Source organism: Protopterus annectens, chromosome 16.part0 (genome assembly GCF_019279795.1).
Source record: "Protopterus annectens isolate FY-2018-M chromosome 16.part0, PAN1.0, whole genome shotgun sequence".
In the NCBI taxonomy this organism is placed as follows: domain Eukaryota; kingdom Metazoa; phylum Chordata; order Ceratodontiformes; family Protopteridae; genus Protopterus; species Protopterus annectens.
In genome coordinates this window covers 459602919-459619352 of record NC_056750.1, presented here as the reverse complement: position 1 = coordinate 459619352, position 16434 = coordinate 459602919, and the positions used below count along the sequence as shown (strand labels likewise).

Sequence of the window (16434 nt, the reverse complement as noted above, 5' to 3'; positions counted from 1 at the left end):
TTTTCCCGGCTCCACAAAGTCTCCTCTTCAATTTTTCCCTTGGAACTAGACAAACTTTCAACTTAAGCACTCAAGCCATTCATTTCTCAGCCCGGCACTTGCTCAAAACTCATAGCAAGCAATTATAAACCCTAGTACTACAGAAGGACAAGGCTCTCTATTCGACCTTACCATCCATTCAGTAAAACAGTTTACTGTACCTATCCAGGCATGTCCAAAGGGCAGTTTCAGGTGTACTCTCCAGTCCAACTGGTGAACCTGGGCATTTTGAGGCAATGTTACAACTGCCTCATGTACACAGACAACCCTCTCCTTCTACCACCAAACACTAATACATGTGAGAGATGCAATTACACAGCCAAACTGGAGGCTAAGCTCTCTCAACCCAAGACTGGATCAGACAGTCAAGAGGAGAAGGGAAATACTGGCATCACACCACCAGTCTCACAAAGACCCATTAAACCAGTACCGGCAAAAAACACACGTAAATACATGAAAACATACTCGGAGGCTCTAAATAAAAATCTGCAAAAGCAACAGAGCCCTCCAAAGCAGACATCCAAGCAACCTCCACCCCCCAACACAAACCATGAAACACATACTTCACAAAACCAGTGTGCCATGCAACCACAGCCCTCAAGGAAAAATAACATACCCAACATACTAGTAATAGGAGACTCTGTGGTCAGGCACACTGACATCCCACTCACTAGGCTGAATAAGGAGAAGGTTACAGTTAGCTGCCTGTCAGATGCCTGGATCCACCACATAATACAAGCACTCAGGTCACTCCAGAACAAGTACAAATATGACGTACCTCCCTGGACTACATGAAGAGAGACATGGAAGAGCTCTCTGATCATGTAGCCCAGGCCGGTATGACCCTGACCCTGAGTAGCATCCTGCCCTCACCAAGAATGATACCATGGTATAAAGAAAAAAATATCAATTTCAACAATTGGCTAAGTTTCTGGTGTCATTCAAAGGGGATCCAGTGTCTGTCTGCCTGGGATGACATGCTTGACAAGCCATGCTGCTTCGCTAGAGACCGCTTGCACCTGTCACCCTTAGGCTTTCGAATACTGGCCAAGGCTCTTGCCACCCCCATAGTGGCTTTTTTAGGCAAGGCTCAAAAGACAAACCCAACGCCGTAAATAGCACAAGTAACAAAAATCTGTGGGCAATACTACTCAATGCCAGAAGTCTAAACCTCAAAAAGCTCGAGGCACTCCTCAGTATGGAGAAAATCGATATATGTGCAGTAACAGAAACCTGGTTTAAGGCTCCAGAGAGCACCCCAGCACTACCAGGCTACAACTCATGCCATACATTTCAGCCACAGAATCCAAACCAAAATACAAAAGGCGGGGGGAGTATCCATATTCATCAAGGATACCCACACCTCCAGGTTAGTGGCCCAGCACGATGCTACAGAGATTATCCACGTGCAACTAACAATGGGCAAAACTGCAATTCAAATTGTTTCTTGCTACAGATCACCCACCAAGTCCCAGGACCTCCATTCCGCATTTCTGGAAACACTGGGTAACATAAAGGTGCTACCAAACACCCTAATATTGGGTGATTTCAACTACCCAAACAATAACTGGGAAAACTACTCAAGTACTAACTCCCTCTCCCAACATTTCCTAGAATTTATAAACTCAAACACCCTTGAACAACTGGTCAACACTCCCACCAGAGGTGACAACATATTGGACCTGGTCATCACCAACATGAGCGACCGGTGTTCCACACCAGAGGTCGACCCCTTGCTAGTTAGATCTGACCATAAACAAATCACTTTGGATATCCACATTCCACCCCCACCCCTGGACAAGGAAACCACAGTGAAAAACTTTTCAAAAGCAAACTTCACGTTACTTAAGGCAGAGGTGGAAAGTTTCAAAGCCCCCATGCTAAAGGATAACGCTGTCCACGCTGCAAAATCCTTTACAAATGCATTCTATGGGCACCTACAAGAATGCATGGATCATGCTATCCCAAGCAAAACCAAGACTCACTCCTCCAAGAAAAGGAAACCAGTCTGATGGACCCCTGCCATAAACAAGCTATACAATAGGAGGAGGAAACTAGTACAGAAAAGAGTAAAATCCCAAGAAGGGAAGACATCCCTGATCAGTATCAGCAAGAAACTACGATCCCTCCTAAAATCCTCCAAGGCGAGCTTTGAAAGAAAACTTGACAAGGACTCCAAAGATAACCACAAGGCATTCTTTAGCTATGTCAAGAATCTAAGTGGCAATGCTCAGATCTGCTCGGAGTTAGTGCAGAATGGCACAAAATACACTGAACCAACCGATATTGCCAACATCCTGGCAGACAGGTTCAGTGCAAACTTCACCCCCCTCTCACCCCCAAAAGGGCCCATAACCATACCAGAAGAATGTAGAGCCCCTGAAATCACAGTCACTCAGGTTAAAATAGCCCTCTCCAAAGCCAAAAACACAGCATCAATGAGACTGGACGGTGACCCAGGCTGCATCCTACATGAGCTCAAAGACAAACTAACCCCACACCTAAACACACTGTTCAAACTCAGCCTCTCCACAGGCTACGTACCCATAAAGTGGTGCACAGCAATGATTATTCTGCTCCACAAAGGTGGAGCCACAACAGACTCCGGGAACTATTGCCCTATAATCCTGGCTAGCTTGGTCTGCAAGGCTATGGAGTGCATCATCACAGAACCCATTAACATTAGACCCTACCCAGTTTGGTTTTGTTAAAGGCAGATCATGCCTCCTAAACCTGGTAGACTTCTTTGAGACAGTTACCAAGGCTACAGATGAGGGAAAGGTGGTACACACACAGCCTACCTAGACCTCTCAAAGGCCTTCAACACCATTCCCCATTCTGGTATTATAGACAAGCTCACCAGCCTGAACATAAACCCCTATGTCACAAGATGGGTTGTCAATTGGATCACGGACAGAACCCACACGGTGAAAGTTGAGGGTGCTAGGTCTAACTCTAAACTGGTTACAAGAGGCATTCCCCAGGGCTCAGTCCTAGGACTCCTCCTGTTCGGCATATACTTCTCAGAGGTACAGACAAGCACAGGAGGACTATGGCTGACCAAGTTCACAGACGACGGCAAACTAGGGGCTATAACTGACTCACCGGCTGACACGGACATCCTGCAAAAGGGTCTCACTGAGACGGATACCTGGTGTCAAAATCATGGCCTCAAGCTAAATGCCAAAAAGTGCATAGTTATTCCCTTTGGAAATAACAAAGTACCTACAAACTACCACATAGGTGGTAATCCCCTAAATATGGAAAATGTTATAAAGGATCTGGGGACCCAAGTAAATAGTAATCTCTCCTTTGATAATCACATTGCCAAAGTGGTTAGAAAATCCTATGTGGCCCACCTAATCACAAAAGGGTTTGCATCCAGATCAAAAGAGATCATTGTGCCCCTCTACTCATCACTCATCAGACCCATCATAGAGTACAACGCCCCATTTGGGATGTACCTTACAAGACACCTGCAACAGCTGGAAAGACCACAGAAGTACCTCACCAAGAGGATCACTGGCCTTAAACAGATGCCCTATGCAGCTCGACTGAAGAAACTCCAGCTGTACTCGGTTGCATACTGCCTGCTCAGAGGTGATCTCTGCCTGACATACAAGGCCATGTCCAACCCAGAATTGATGGACATGCTCCACCTAAAGAAAATCTTATCACCTCGAGCCACATGCTCTAGGGATCTAAACCTCACCACAACAATAAATAGGATGTGCTGGAGGGATAGATTCCTGTCCCAGAGACTTCCCATGCTTTGGAACAAGATTCCAATCTACATTAGGCACAGCTCCTTGCTAGCACTCTTCAAGAGAAACCTTGACTAGTGGATGGGAAACAGAAAGTTTACCCCGGGGATCACTTCAGTGGCTCTGCTAGACAGAGGCACAGGGAACTAATCTAAGGAGGCGGCGAAAGCCAACACATTCTGGCTAGGAAATGCCTTCGGGCAAATAGCCTAGTACCTACCTATGAACCTATCATATTAATCTTGACAAATGACATAGAATTATTTACAAAATTCCAGCTAGCTGGGCTGGCATCATTTCAGTTTGTCATACTTCTCCTCCCCAAGAGAACTCAAGTTAGTTTTTCAAGTGAACCTTAAGAAATGTTGCTTGAGGGGGTTGAGCCTATCTGGAATACCTTACCCCATTCCAGGTCTTGAAATTTCAGCTGCCTTGGCATTGCTGACCCCAGTACCGTGCTGCACTGTCCCCATCATATGCCTGCAACCCTAGGCTCCACCATAGTCATTTGGGATTTGGCTAGCTGGATCCCTGTATCCATAGAGCCCCTTCAGACTCCTCCTGACTCCTATTACCAATACTTAGCACAAGGGCTTCACCATCATGGTAAGGTTTCATCATCTTAGCATGGTACAATTTGTGCTCCTGCCTAGCAGTTCTACCATGTAGTTAACATCACCGACCTTCCTTACCATCTTGTAGGATCCCTACCAAACTGCCTGCAGCTTGCTGTGTCTGGCAGGAATGAGAACCATAACCTCCCTATAGCATACTCTCTAGCTCAACCATTCCTGTCATACCAGATCTTTTTCTGCTGTTTGGTTTCTGCCAGGTTCTCCTGAGCCAAGCCCATGTGTTCCCTGAGCCTTGTCCTGAGGTTTAGGACATATGCCACAACAGACTCCTTGTGAGATTCACACTCACCTTCCCATTCATCTTGAATCAAATCTAGAGGTTCCCTCACCCTATGCCCGTACAACAACACAAAGGGTGAAAACCCTGTGGATTCCTGGGGAACCTCTCTGTAAACAAACAACAGATGGGGCATATAGTTGTCCCAGTTCCTCTTAAACTGTTCTGCAAATGCCAGTAGCATCATCTTGAGTGTAGAGTTTAACCTCTCAACAAGAGGATTAGTCTGGGGATGGTAGGGGGTGCTCTTTAGGTGCTTCACCCCACAGTACTTCCACAGACAAGCCAGCAGGTCTGACATGAAATTGGCACCTCTGTCAGTTAGTATTTCTCTTGGGAAACCTACCCTGCTGAAAATCTCTAACGAAGCATTTGCCACCTTTTCTGCCTCAATGGAGGTCAGAGCCAATGCCTCAGGGTATCTGGTAGCATAATTTACTACCACTAGGATATACCTTTCCCTGTGGAACTTGGTGTACTCAGAGGCCCCAAAATATCCAGAGCTACCCTTTGAAATGGCTTCTCAATCTCAGGTAAATTCATCAAAGGAGCTTTCCCCTTGTCCCTGCCTTGCCTACCTTTTGGCACTGCTCACAGGTCCTGCAGTACCCTGTTACATCTCCGGAAATCCCAGGTCAATAGACGTTCTGCATATTATATCTCTTCATACATTTTATGTCCATATGACCTGCAAATTGAATATCAGGCTATGGCTAGAAATGCCAGACGGTAGGCTCTGGGTACTACCAACTGCTGTATTCTCTCACTCTCTAGCCCTCCCTCAGGAGTCCATTCTATATACAGTAACCCTTTGTCCCAGTATACAGATTTCCCCTTCCCTCAAGAATCAGGTGCCTCACTAGCTACCTCTCTCAGGCCTGGTAATGTAGGGTCTGAGGGCTGAGCCCGTCTCAACTCTCTCTTTGTAATTCTTCCCAGCTTCCCTTCCACAGGAAGTCTGGCATCCTCTGACAGCGGTGCCTCACTGTCAGCCAGGGTACTACTACTCATCTCTGCCCTTGCAGTCACTCTGTCCAAGGGAACATCAATACCCACAAACAGCTGTAGCTCACCTTTAGTCTCACTGCTACAGGGTAGCTCCCTCCCTGAAGTAACAACCTCACCAGTCGTGGCTACAAGTGTGTGGTCTGTCTGGATCTCCCTCAGGCTACACGACCCACATGCTTGTCTCCAAGCCCGACTGCGTGTAACTGCATGCACACATGGTACTGCATTATCAAATTCATTCCCTATCAGGACATCTGCAGGGCGGTAATTTGGTACCCTTGTTATCTCGAGACAACCTACTGTTGGCATTTTGTCATTTCCCACTTACTGACTCTACCACCTTTTGTTCCCCACCTTACCTCCATGGACATCTATATGCTACATGGCCCCACTGGTTGCATTTAAAACATTTAACCCTTGGTCCTGGACATGTACCTGGACTAGTGCCTTCCCCTGTTACTGGTGGATTCTGTTGGTGCAGTCTGGGCTACCCACCATGGGTTTCCTTAAACCCATGAGCAGCACTAGTTGTCCCTTTCCTGTGCAGTGATGCCCTGCCTGCTAAGTATAGGTCTCCCCTCTTCCCCAACTCATCTGCAGTAGTGTATTATCTATCAGCTAACCAGATTCTTATGTCCTCAGGGAAAGTGCTAAGGGCTTGTTCCCTCACCAAAAGATCTGCCAGCCCTTCAAAAGTGCTGACCTGACATCCACTCTCCTACCTATGAAAATAAGTGATCAGTTCAACAACACATTCACACACATTTTCATCTGCCTTGCATCTATGCTCACAAAACTTTTTCTTATAAGCTTCAGGTGTTAACTTAAAAAAATCTAGCAAACAGTTCTTTACAACATTACAATTTAGATAGTCAGTATCACAGTTTGGAAAGAACAGTTACAGCTTTACCATGGAGTAAGGGGATCAGGAACTGTACTCAGAGCCCTTGGTCAAGATTATACTGTTTACATACCCTCTCAAACATATGAATGAAACTATCAAAATTATCCCCCTCTGTAAATTGTGGAAGAAATGTATTGACCTTTGTTGCTTCTGGGGTTTGGTTACTCCCTTCCCCATTACCTCCATGACTTTTGTGAACAGCCAGCATCTCCATTTCATGTTGCTCTGCCTCTCCTTCTCCTCAGCTTCCAGATGTCTCAGTCTTTCTGCTGCTTTTATTTCCAAATGCTTGGACTCCAAATCAAGTCTCTAACTCCAGATGGATTTTTAAGTCCTCTGTGGAAAGGCTGAGCTGTCCATTTTCTGAGAGTTGTACATCTCCAAGGCCAGTCTGATTGCCCTCTTCGTTGCTATTTTGTGATGCAGCTGTGACTAAAGCTGAAATTATGTCTGCTTTAGTCAGGTTGGCATGCACCAGTCCTTTAGCCTGGCACATCTCAGCCAACTGGCTCCATGTCAGCTTACCATACTCCTCTGCTGACATGCTTGCCTGCTCTCCCTAACTAAGCAAACAAAAAAATAAAACAATTGCGATATGAACTCTGAATGTTCACTGTGTGGCTGATAAAGAGTACAAACACCTTCAATGACCACTGTACACAGCTACAGGAATTCCATATCTACAGCACTACAAGCCAATTAATATGTGATGTGGCTATCTCACCACAGTCAAACAATATGTGATGCAGCTATCTCACCACAGTCTAACAATTAATATGTGATGTGGCTATCTCAGCACAGTCAAACAATTAATATGTGATGTGGCTATCTCACCACAGTCAAACAATTAATATGTGATGTGGCTATCCCACTACTACCAAACAATTAATGTGAGACGCCCCTGCACTGGTCCAGTAATCAAGGAACCTCAATCCTCACCACTAGCACCAGTGAGGGATGTGCACATTGGGAGGATGACAAGTACACACACAGTAAAGTACAATTTCCCTTAAGAGCACACAGAGATCATAGTCAGTCTGGGGCTGATTTCTCCCTCTTTCTCCAGATCCTCAATAAAACTCCCCACTGGCACAGTTATGGGGTTAAGATTCTCAACCGAGTAGTCAAGCCAAAACCTCCAGCACCCTCTCTGTCCAACCAGTGCTTAGTGTCCCTTTCCAAGTAGCTGACACACACACACACACACACACACACACACACACACACACACACACACACACACACATATACACACATACACACACACACACACACAGATTTGATTTATATACAAACACAAAGACGCTCCTGGGGAAGGCTGGCGCAGGTTCACTAGCTATACCCCCTTCTTCCCAGACTATAAGGTAGTACCAGTTGCCACCAACCACTACTTATTAGATACTATAAGGCCCTTCCCAAAGGGTGACCAATTCTCACTGTGTAATGTTACTATTATCCAAATGGTAAGTGTGACCAACAACAAGGCTATTGGAGTGACCTATACAGTGTCACCAAATACATATGCAAGTATTCTAAGAGCTTAAATATCTCTAAACAAACCAGCCACAATTAAAAGGTTTAAGTATATTTAATAATAAAGAAAAAAAGACAATACTCAATAACTCTACACAGTGACAACAGAGTTCAGAATCACAGGAAATATTTTAAAGCAACATTGCAGGACAATCTCACATAAATAAAGAAAATAAATAAACTAATCTTTACTATATTCCTATCTATCACTAAAAGAAATACTATACCTAAATAACTTACAGAGGAAGGAAAATGCAGACTAGAAGTGCTGAATGGATGTTTTCAGATCCAAGACAAGATACAAAATGCACAGTCTCTGAGAGAGTTCCCAAATTAATATTAAAACATTACTGCTGAGTCAGGTGGATTACATCATTATTTGTCACCTGCCTTCAGTTCCCAGGCTATCAGAAACTTAGAATTTTAGCACATCTGTGTCAAAAATACATACTTCTCAGAAGTTTGCCTAGAACTGGAAGTCGTAAAACAGTTGAGCACTTTTACATTTTAAACCTAGTAATTATTTCTGTTTCAAGACAATAGAAAAACTTTAGCTCTAAACATCCTGTCTTCTTGCTGAGCTGAAACTGAGATAACACAATCGTAAACAATTTCAACTTATTTTCTTGAGAGTTTCCAAGTTAACGCTGTACGTTCTAGCTTCTACCATCAAAACATACATTTGCATAGGCATATAGTTTATATACATGTCTGTTCTTTTCCAGTAGGGTAGACTGTGGTTACATTCTTGAAGCTCAGTACATAACATATAGTTCAACACACACTTCTGCACCAATAGTTTAATATCCACATAACATACAGTTTTCTTACATTTGTAAGACAAGCGTACGGATCATATTAATATTGACAAATGATATATAATTATTTACAAAGTCCCAGCTAGCTGGGCTGACAACATTTTGGTTTGTGACAACCTCATTCACAAGAGTCCACGGAACTGAACAGTACACATCACACTTTTGTGAATGACACACCAGAGGACATAGTATATATACACTGATGGGGAAGCACTGTATAGCATGTCAGTACTACAAAGTGCAGTGGTTAAAACCTACTTATTAGGTCATACTATACCTTATTCTAGTTAGATCTAGGATCTTTACTTTAATACCACAGAGTAAGCTCAACAGCATCATGGTGTGGGGTTGAGGCAGATTACATGGTGGTAACAGGTTTGTCTGCTCCACAGACTCTCTCTCTAACATCAGCACTGAAATGCTGCTCATCTCTGTGTGCTGAGCAACATGTCAGCTGCGAAGGGAAAATCTATGTGCTCATAAATGGTATATAGTTTAGTATACAGCTGTACTCCCTTAACTTACTCCATTAGAAGTAGTATTTACTTCAATGTTATACTGTCTATTAATCGGGTATGATCCTAGGGCGTGGTAATTAGCATGGAGGAATAAATGACATATTGTGTTTACTCAATGGTGCCATACACAAGGTTTTGCCCCACTTTGTAGTTATCTTTATGAATTACTAATGGCATTAGCATGCAGGTGTACCATGAGCCAGCCCTGCTCCACTGTACACTGATGTTTATAACTAGCATCCAGGGTCCACAGCATTAGAGCTTAGTTAGGGGTCAGTAGCACCCCTGGGCAGGATTCATGAACTATATCCCCATGGTTAGGGTTGATACACATTATAGTGGTATACCAAACCCTTTTTGCAGTTCATAAAGGTCTTAACCCCACTGTGTAGCTACACTACACCATGCATGAAGCACATATGATGTCTATGGGCTGTCCGTACTGCATAACTTACTAACAACTGATGTAGCACCTCTGACTGCATTAATGCCCTTTCATTGCTGAAGTGTTGGTTTCTCTGCATACAGGCAGTGTATATTTAAAAACAAAGACTTTTGCACAGTAGAAACTGCCTCAACTAGTTGTGGGGTTCTCTGTGGTGCAAGCAAACCTGCTACCACACTATCCCTGCCCTCACAATGACACAACCAAGCTCCCATCAATGGGAGTTCTCACAGCATTCTTCCATATCATTCACTCCCTTCATTGCCATATTATGTTAATGATACTACCTCTGCCATTATACACAATGAAGGAAAATATTTTATTAAACACGGTGTTGCATGTCAGCATTGCAAGAGCCAACTACTTGGTAAGGTATGTCAGACAGATCATACCTTACTAATCAACTGGCCGCTGCTGTGCTTGACTCCCCTGTCTTGTTACACAGTGATTCAGTCTGTGGTAGCAGAGCACATAGTAATGTGCAAAGCATACAGTTTAAAGACTTTACTGCTATTCTTTGGTGTGCCACTTATTACTGCAGTCTGTGTCTATTAACTGTGGTAATGAAAAATGGTGTACTAAGCATGCTGAACAGCATACACTTATGCAACTGCACGCTGTGTTTAGAAATATCCCAGCCCAATTTCTGCAGTATAAATGGAACTTAGAACTTTTTTAATGAAACATCAGAAGAAAATTTGCTACCTTTCACATTCTGTTTTTTGCAATGAAATAGGCAATGCAGTACAGATCAGGACAGTTCAGTAAAAGCAGGAACAAGTGGTAACCCTAGTAAGGAGAAGTTATGCAGAAAACATATAATGCAGCATCTCACTGCTGAAGCTTCTCCAAAAGCACCATAAACTCATTCCTTAAAATTAATTTCCTTCCTTATAAGGGAGGTAGATGTATGGCATGTAATTACAAGCAAGTTCTGTATTTATGGAATGTTCTTTACGCTTTGCTACAGTGCTGGAGTACTTGAGGTTGCTGTATATGAGAAGGAGCAAATGTGATGCATTACCTATAACCACAATCTTACAGCATGATGGTGTAGTGCAATAGTGTTTTGTTTGGGAAGTATTTGATCTACAACTGCACCTATATTTGGCACTAACAAGATCTAGATAAAAAAGAACTGTTGAAATTGTCACTTGCATGGCAAACTCTGGAGTCCAGTGGTCTCTGTGACTGGTTTATTAATCTGGTGAATGAAATGGTCTAACTTGAACCCTTTGCAGCTCAAATCTGGGCCACAAAAGTTGGATAATTGCAGCATATATGGAAAATGTAGTATAACCTATCAATCCTGGTGTTTTTTTTTTTTTGGCTGACAGAAGGGAACTAGAGTACCCAAAGAAAGTCCATGCAGATATAGAAGAAACTTGCAAAACACCTACAGTGACTGGAGTTCAGAAATGGAGCTAGACCTTTGGAGCTGTGAGGCACAAATCTTACCACTTTGCTAACAAACTGCTGTTATGGCTCTTGCATTAAAAGTGACAACAAGCTGATTTATGCATCACTGCATACTGGAAGATCAACCTCAAAGGCCAGCTTTATAGAGCACAGGCCGAGTTCTGTATCAGTCTGTACTGAAAGATTAACATTAAAGGGCAGTCTTGTGGAGGAGAGGAACAGAAATCTGAACTGAACCCAGGCAACCTTGGTTTGAGCTGCAAACTTGATCCTTAAGGAGTTGGTTATAGAAATATAACTCAACCATCTGTCATAATTTCTGACTTCAATCATTAATGATTTGCCAGAAAACCAAACTTTTAACTGACAAAAAAATGTAAATAAAAAATCCTGAACATTCTGTGAAAATCTGAATAGTTGAGTTATGCAGGATAGGGTCAAAAACCATACGGTTCTGTGTAAGGAATACACCTCTAAAATAAGCGTTTAATGGTTGTGAGAGATGATAGTTGACACTAGTGTGTCCATTCCTCTTGTGCATGGGGTCATTTTGTAGGTCGAGTGTAAGATAGGGTGCAATAACACCAGTTACTACAAATCAAATACCCCTTGCCCTGTGTTACATTGTCACATTTAGCCATACCTGGATGTTGTTTCAAATGAGAATGTCCAACTCTTAAATTCTTAAAAAAAAAAAAAAAATCTTAAGTTGCGGCCACTTGGACCGCCATTCCCATACTTTTTAGCATTTATCAACTGCAGTGTTTGGCCACGGTGGTGCAGTGGTTAGCATTGTCGCCTCACAGCAAGAGGCTCTCCGGTTCGATCCTCGGCTGGGGTACCTTCTGTGCGGAATCTTTATGCCCTCCCTGTGGTCGCGTGAGTTTCGTCCGGGTGCTCCGGTTTCCTCCCACATCCCAAAGACATGCTGTACGTAGATTGGACACTCCAAATTGGCCCTAGGTCTGAGTGTGTGCCTTGTGTGGAAGGTTGGGCGCCGGGCTGGCAACCCGACACTGAAAACTCCACTGCCAATCATGAGCGGACAGGCGATCCCTAACCGGGAAAAGCCGAAAGAATAAGTGTTTATTGCAGATGTTCTAAAAAAGTGTTACCAGCTTTTAAACTGATAGGTAAGTTGGTACGAAACCGTTTCTAAGGTTCCCCTGACAAGTAAACCAAATGAGTATAAAGACAGGGACACAGAAGACAACACTGAACATGACACAGAGCGTTACGACCAGGTCCGCGACTGGTAACCATGTTGTAACGCATGGAGCGCCATGATTGCGCTCGAGAATTTGGAAAAAAGAAACCTGTTCGCGCTTCTGTAGCGCGAGCCCCGACTGCGACAGTTACATGATTTCTTTCTCGGGTTTTCCCGTTTTTGGGAGTGTTATCACAGGGCACACTACAAAGAAAATAATTGTGGGAGGGAGGCGCAAATCAGGGACAGAATTTAAACGTTGCTCTTAAAAACATAGACATTTGCTAGAACAGCATGATTTGTGTTGAAGACTGAAACTTTAATGCATGTCATGATTTAGTAACGTCAAATCTCAGTGGTTTGTCAGAAAACCACAAATTGTATGAGGCAAAAATCTGGACAATTGACGCATGATGGAAAATGAAAACGGTCGTTTTAAGTTCTGCCGCCACACAATATAGAACTCATTTAATTTACCAGATATTTGGTGCATAATTGTAGCATAGCAAATGCAATACAAGCAAACACTAGTTTTGTATTCACTTATAAGAAAAATAAAATGCATCTTGCTTCTTTTCTTCCCTATACAGCAAACTCGTAACGATTACTCGGAATAGCGGGGATTGGCCTTGGTGACGGCTTCCGTCACGAGACGTCTCGTGCCCCGCCTCCGACTTACTAGAGTAAGGAAAAACACAGCTGAAGCGTAAACTGTTATAAGCAGAGCAGAAGGTGGTTTAAGATCTGATCAAACAGCTACCTTACTTTTCGGATTAACCGAAACGTCGGTTGTTTAGATATGGATGAGAGCGAACTAAAACCTAGACGAATTGATGGTGCAAGACCTAAAGGTAAATATTAACTTGCTTGTATATGTCATTAGTGCTAGTGTTGGGCTGGCTGTTAGAAAAAATCCCAATGTTGAAGACAGCTGTGGCAAAATTGTAGATCAGAGTAAAGCACTATTTTCGTTGTATTAGTTTACATAGCAAAGATAGTGCATCCAGAGTTAAGTTATGTATTTCAGAATGCTTTCTATCTCTTAAGAAAATGAGGCTGTTGCAAAACTGGCTGAAGTAGTTAAGTCCATTGTTGTGATGATTTGAAGATCACGATCTTGGAAACTGTCATTAAAATATGGTATTTTTTCTGTATTGATGGGTTGTGGAATTGTGGAGAACGACTGTTCTCAAGTGTGTCTCACCCGAGGGGCTGCTTGTAACGGCGCTATACACCTACATTTTTGAGTATAGCGGTTGCGAATTTGGTTTAGTTCTTATTTAAGGGACACAACGTTTTAGATTATTTTTAAAGTAAAGGAGGCTGCAGCTGCTGTTGGAAGCATTGGTAAAAGGAGGGGATGGCAAGGTGTTGTTTCAACGGGGGCACTGCAGACCACTAAGCTTTACGTGAAGAACTGCAAAGGAAGCCTTGGTGTTTACATGTTTGACAGACGGACACACCCCTTAGTTAGCTAACACATGGGTGGGTCAGGAGGACATTGGACTAGCTAGCTGTCTCGTGTCGTGTGTACCTCATTACGCGAAATACTCCTTATTTTGGGTCCGAAAAAGCCCATGTTTCTCCAAGTTTCCAGTCTGGCAGTGTCATACATTCAGACTTAGGATTTTTTTTAATGAAATGTATAGCAAACAGTATTAAATCATATTTTTTCATGAAAATATTTTTTTATAAGTTTGAAGTAGCACATTTTAACCGTCTTATGATTTTCTAGTTGAGACTGTTACTAACCTGTTAGTAGGTGTTCCATATTTTGCCCATTTGTTCCACATTTTGGAGATGGAAGACTGGGAGCTATGTGCTGTCTTGTTTGATTTATGAACACTGTTTTCATGCTTCTCAACTGTCCTAGATTGTCTTTTTTTCCCCCAGTCCCTCATACTCTGATTTTTTTTTTTTTAGTAAATTACAGAGGGTTAGTGGCCCTTCGTCAGAAAATGTATGCTGATGAAAAAACTGCATATTTAATTCATTCTTACAGTTGGTCTCTGAGTTGAGGCCTTTGTCCATTATCAGTTACTTTTTCCAGAATTGTTGAGCAGTGAAGTTGAGAGGTATATCAACTGAGTCACATCACTTGTTTTAAATTACCTTTGTAGCAATTATAAATCTTGCATTTTTACAATATAAACTATTTTATAGTTAATATAAGCATTCAGAATGAAATAAGTTACTGTTGCTCACAGCCATCAACCTTCCATCTCCAAAATGTACAACGCTACCCCTCATAATTTAGAACAAATGGTAACAGGCATTATCTGGAACACACAAAACAACTTCAACTGAGAAACTCAACATGGTTGAAATGTGTTAATATTTACAAATAGTTGTGAAGAATTAATATGACCCAATCTTATTTATCATGTATACTTCTAAAAAAATCGTAATGACTTTATGACACGTTCTTTTAATGTGGAATATGTAATTCAAAGACTGAAAATGAGGATGCTCCTTATGAGGTACAACTCAGAGGTATGTTGCTGTGGAACACAGCAACTATTGTTGCAAGTTGTCAGTAACTGCAGGAACTCTAACATGACCAAATGTGAAAAATGCATTCCGAAGAGCAGCTTTCTGAAAATTTACTGAATCAGGACATCCTACTAAGAAATATTTAAAATACGGTACTTGCGTATTATCACTGCGCTAATGCAGGTTGCTTCCCGATGAATAAAGTGGTGCCGATAATCTATTAAAAGGCATAGAAACAGTGTTTTCTTTAAACTGTTTTGGTTTGTTTAGGCAGTTTTATGAGTTCGACAACTGAAAACGTAAATAATGCAATGTAGGTTTACCCTTTACCGCTGCACGTCATGCTGTTTGTTTAAGAACTGCAGGCGATGAATTTACTTGTATTCCTTTGAAACTGTTTATATCGCAGGAATGGGTAAACTTCAGCTGTGTTATACAAATGTAATAAAAGGAAACGTGGTCTACATTACTCCTAATAAACAGTGCAAATATTACTCTTTTCCGTATGGGTATGTTTCATAGTGTTTTTCTGTGTGTTGAGTGGAGTTCATAATGTTACTGTAGGAGAATATGTGCCTTAGAAATCACTTGCTTGCTACTGCGGGCACATCAATTTCCTCCATGTGGTTTTAAGTCTACTTGCAGTACACAAGCGGGAATGTAAATAATGATTTTGCATTCATTTAGGAATTTTATTTGGCTATTTTTCTGCAAATGCTGTGACATGAAATGCACAGCCAACTTAAATGATGTAGTTTGGACTAAAAAAAAAAGAGCAATAATCCACATGTCGCAAACTTCCACACTCCCAGCCATTCCCAACGGTATGCACGGCTGTTATTTGACAGCACTGGCTGACAAAGAACATTCAGTGGGCAGCCTTGCAATGAAGCGACATGCTTCTAACGCCAGTAAAGAGCACGAAGAAACAACAACAATACACTGTGTACTTTATGTTGCTAGGCCTCCGGAAAACCACTTGTTTTGTTAAAGAAAACACACTATATTGCATTTCAAGCAAATTGAGGAACATATTTAATTATTGAGAAGCAACCTGCATTAGCACAAAAATATGGTTGCGATAATACGCAAGTACCCAGTATACTTACAGAAAAATAATTTTAAGCATGGTAGAAGATTTCGGTATCTTCACTTGTTTAATATTTGCTAACTCTGAAGGTAGACTTATCAAATGCATGATTGCAAAGATTAGGAGTCAATTAACAGTGACAGAGATGTGCAGTTGCAAACCCACTCTGCCATGGCATATAATGCAATAGAAGAAGCAATTATTGCTGTCCACTTAAAGAGCAGTGTATGCTAAAGGAATCACAGGTTCATAGGTGATTACTAGGCTAATGGCACAAGAGCCTT

At 42.3% G+C, this 16434-nt stretch overlaps 1 protein-coding gene and 1 long non-coding RNA gene across 2 annotated transcripts in view; one reads left to right on the top strand and one right to left on the bottom strand.

Annotated features, from left to right (window-relative positions):
- LOC122790464 overlaps positions 1-16434 on the bottom strand; it is a 676350-nt gene that overhangs the window by 215814 nt on the left and 444102 nt on the right. The window lies entirely within an intron of this gene.
- Positions 13169-16434, top strand: part of STOM (stomatin) — a 279729-nt gene continuing 276463 nt past the window's right edge. The window contains exon 1 of the mRNA XM_044058009.1: positions 13169-13418. Within this exon, the coding sequence (XP_043913944.1) occupies positions 13367-13418 (52 nt within the window). The 5' untranslated portion in view covers positions 13169-13366. The remainder of the gene's footprint in view (positions 13419-16434) is intronic.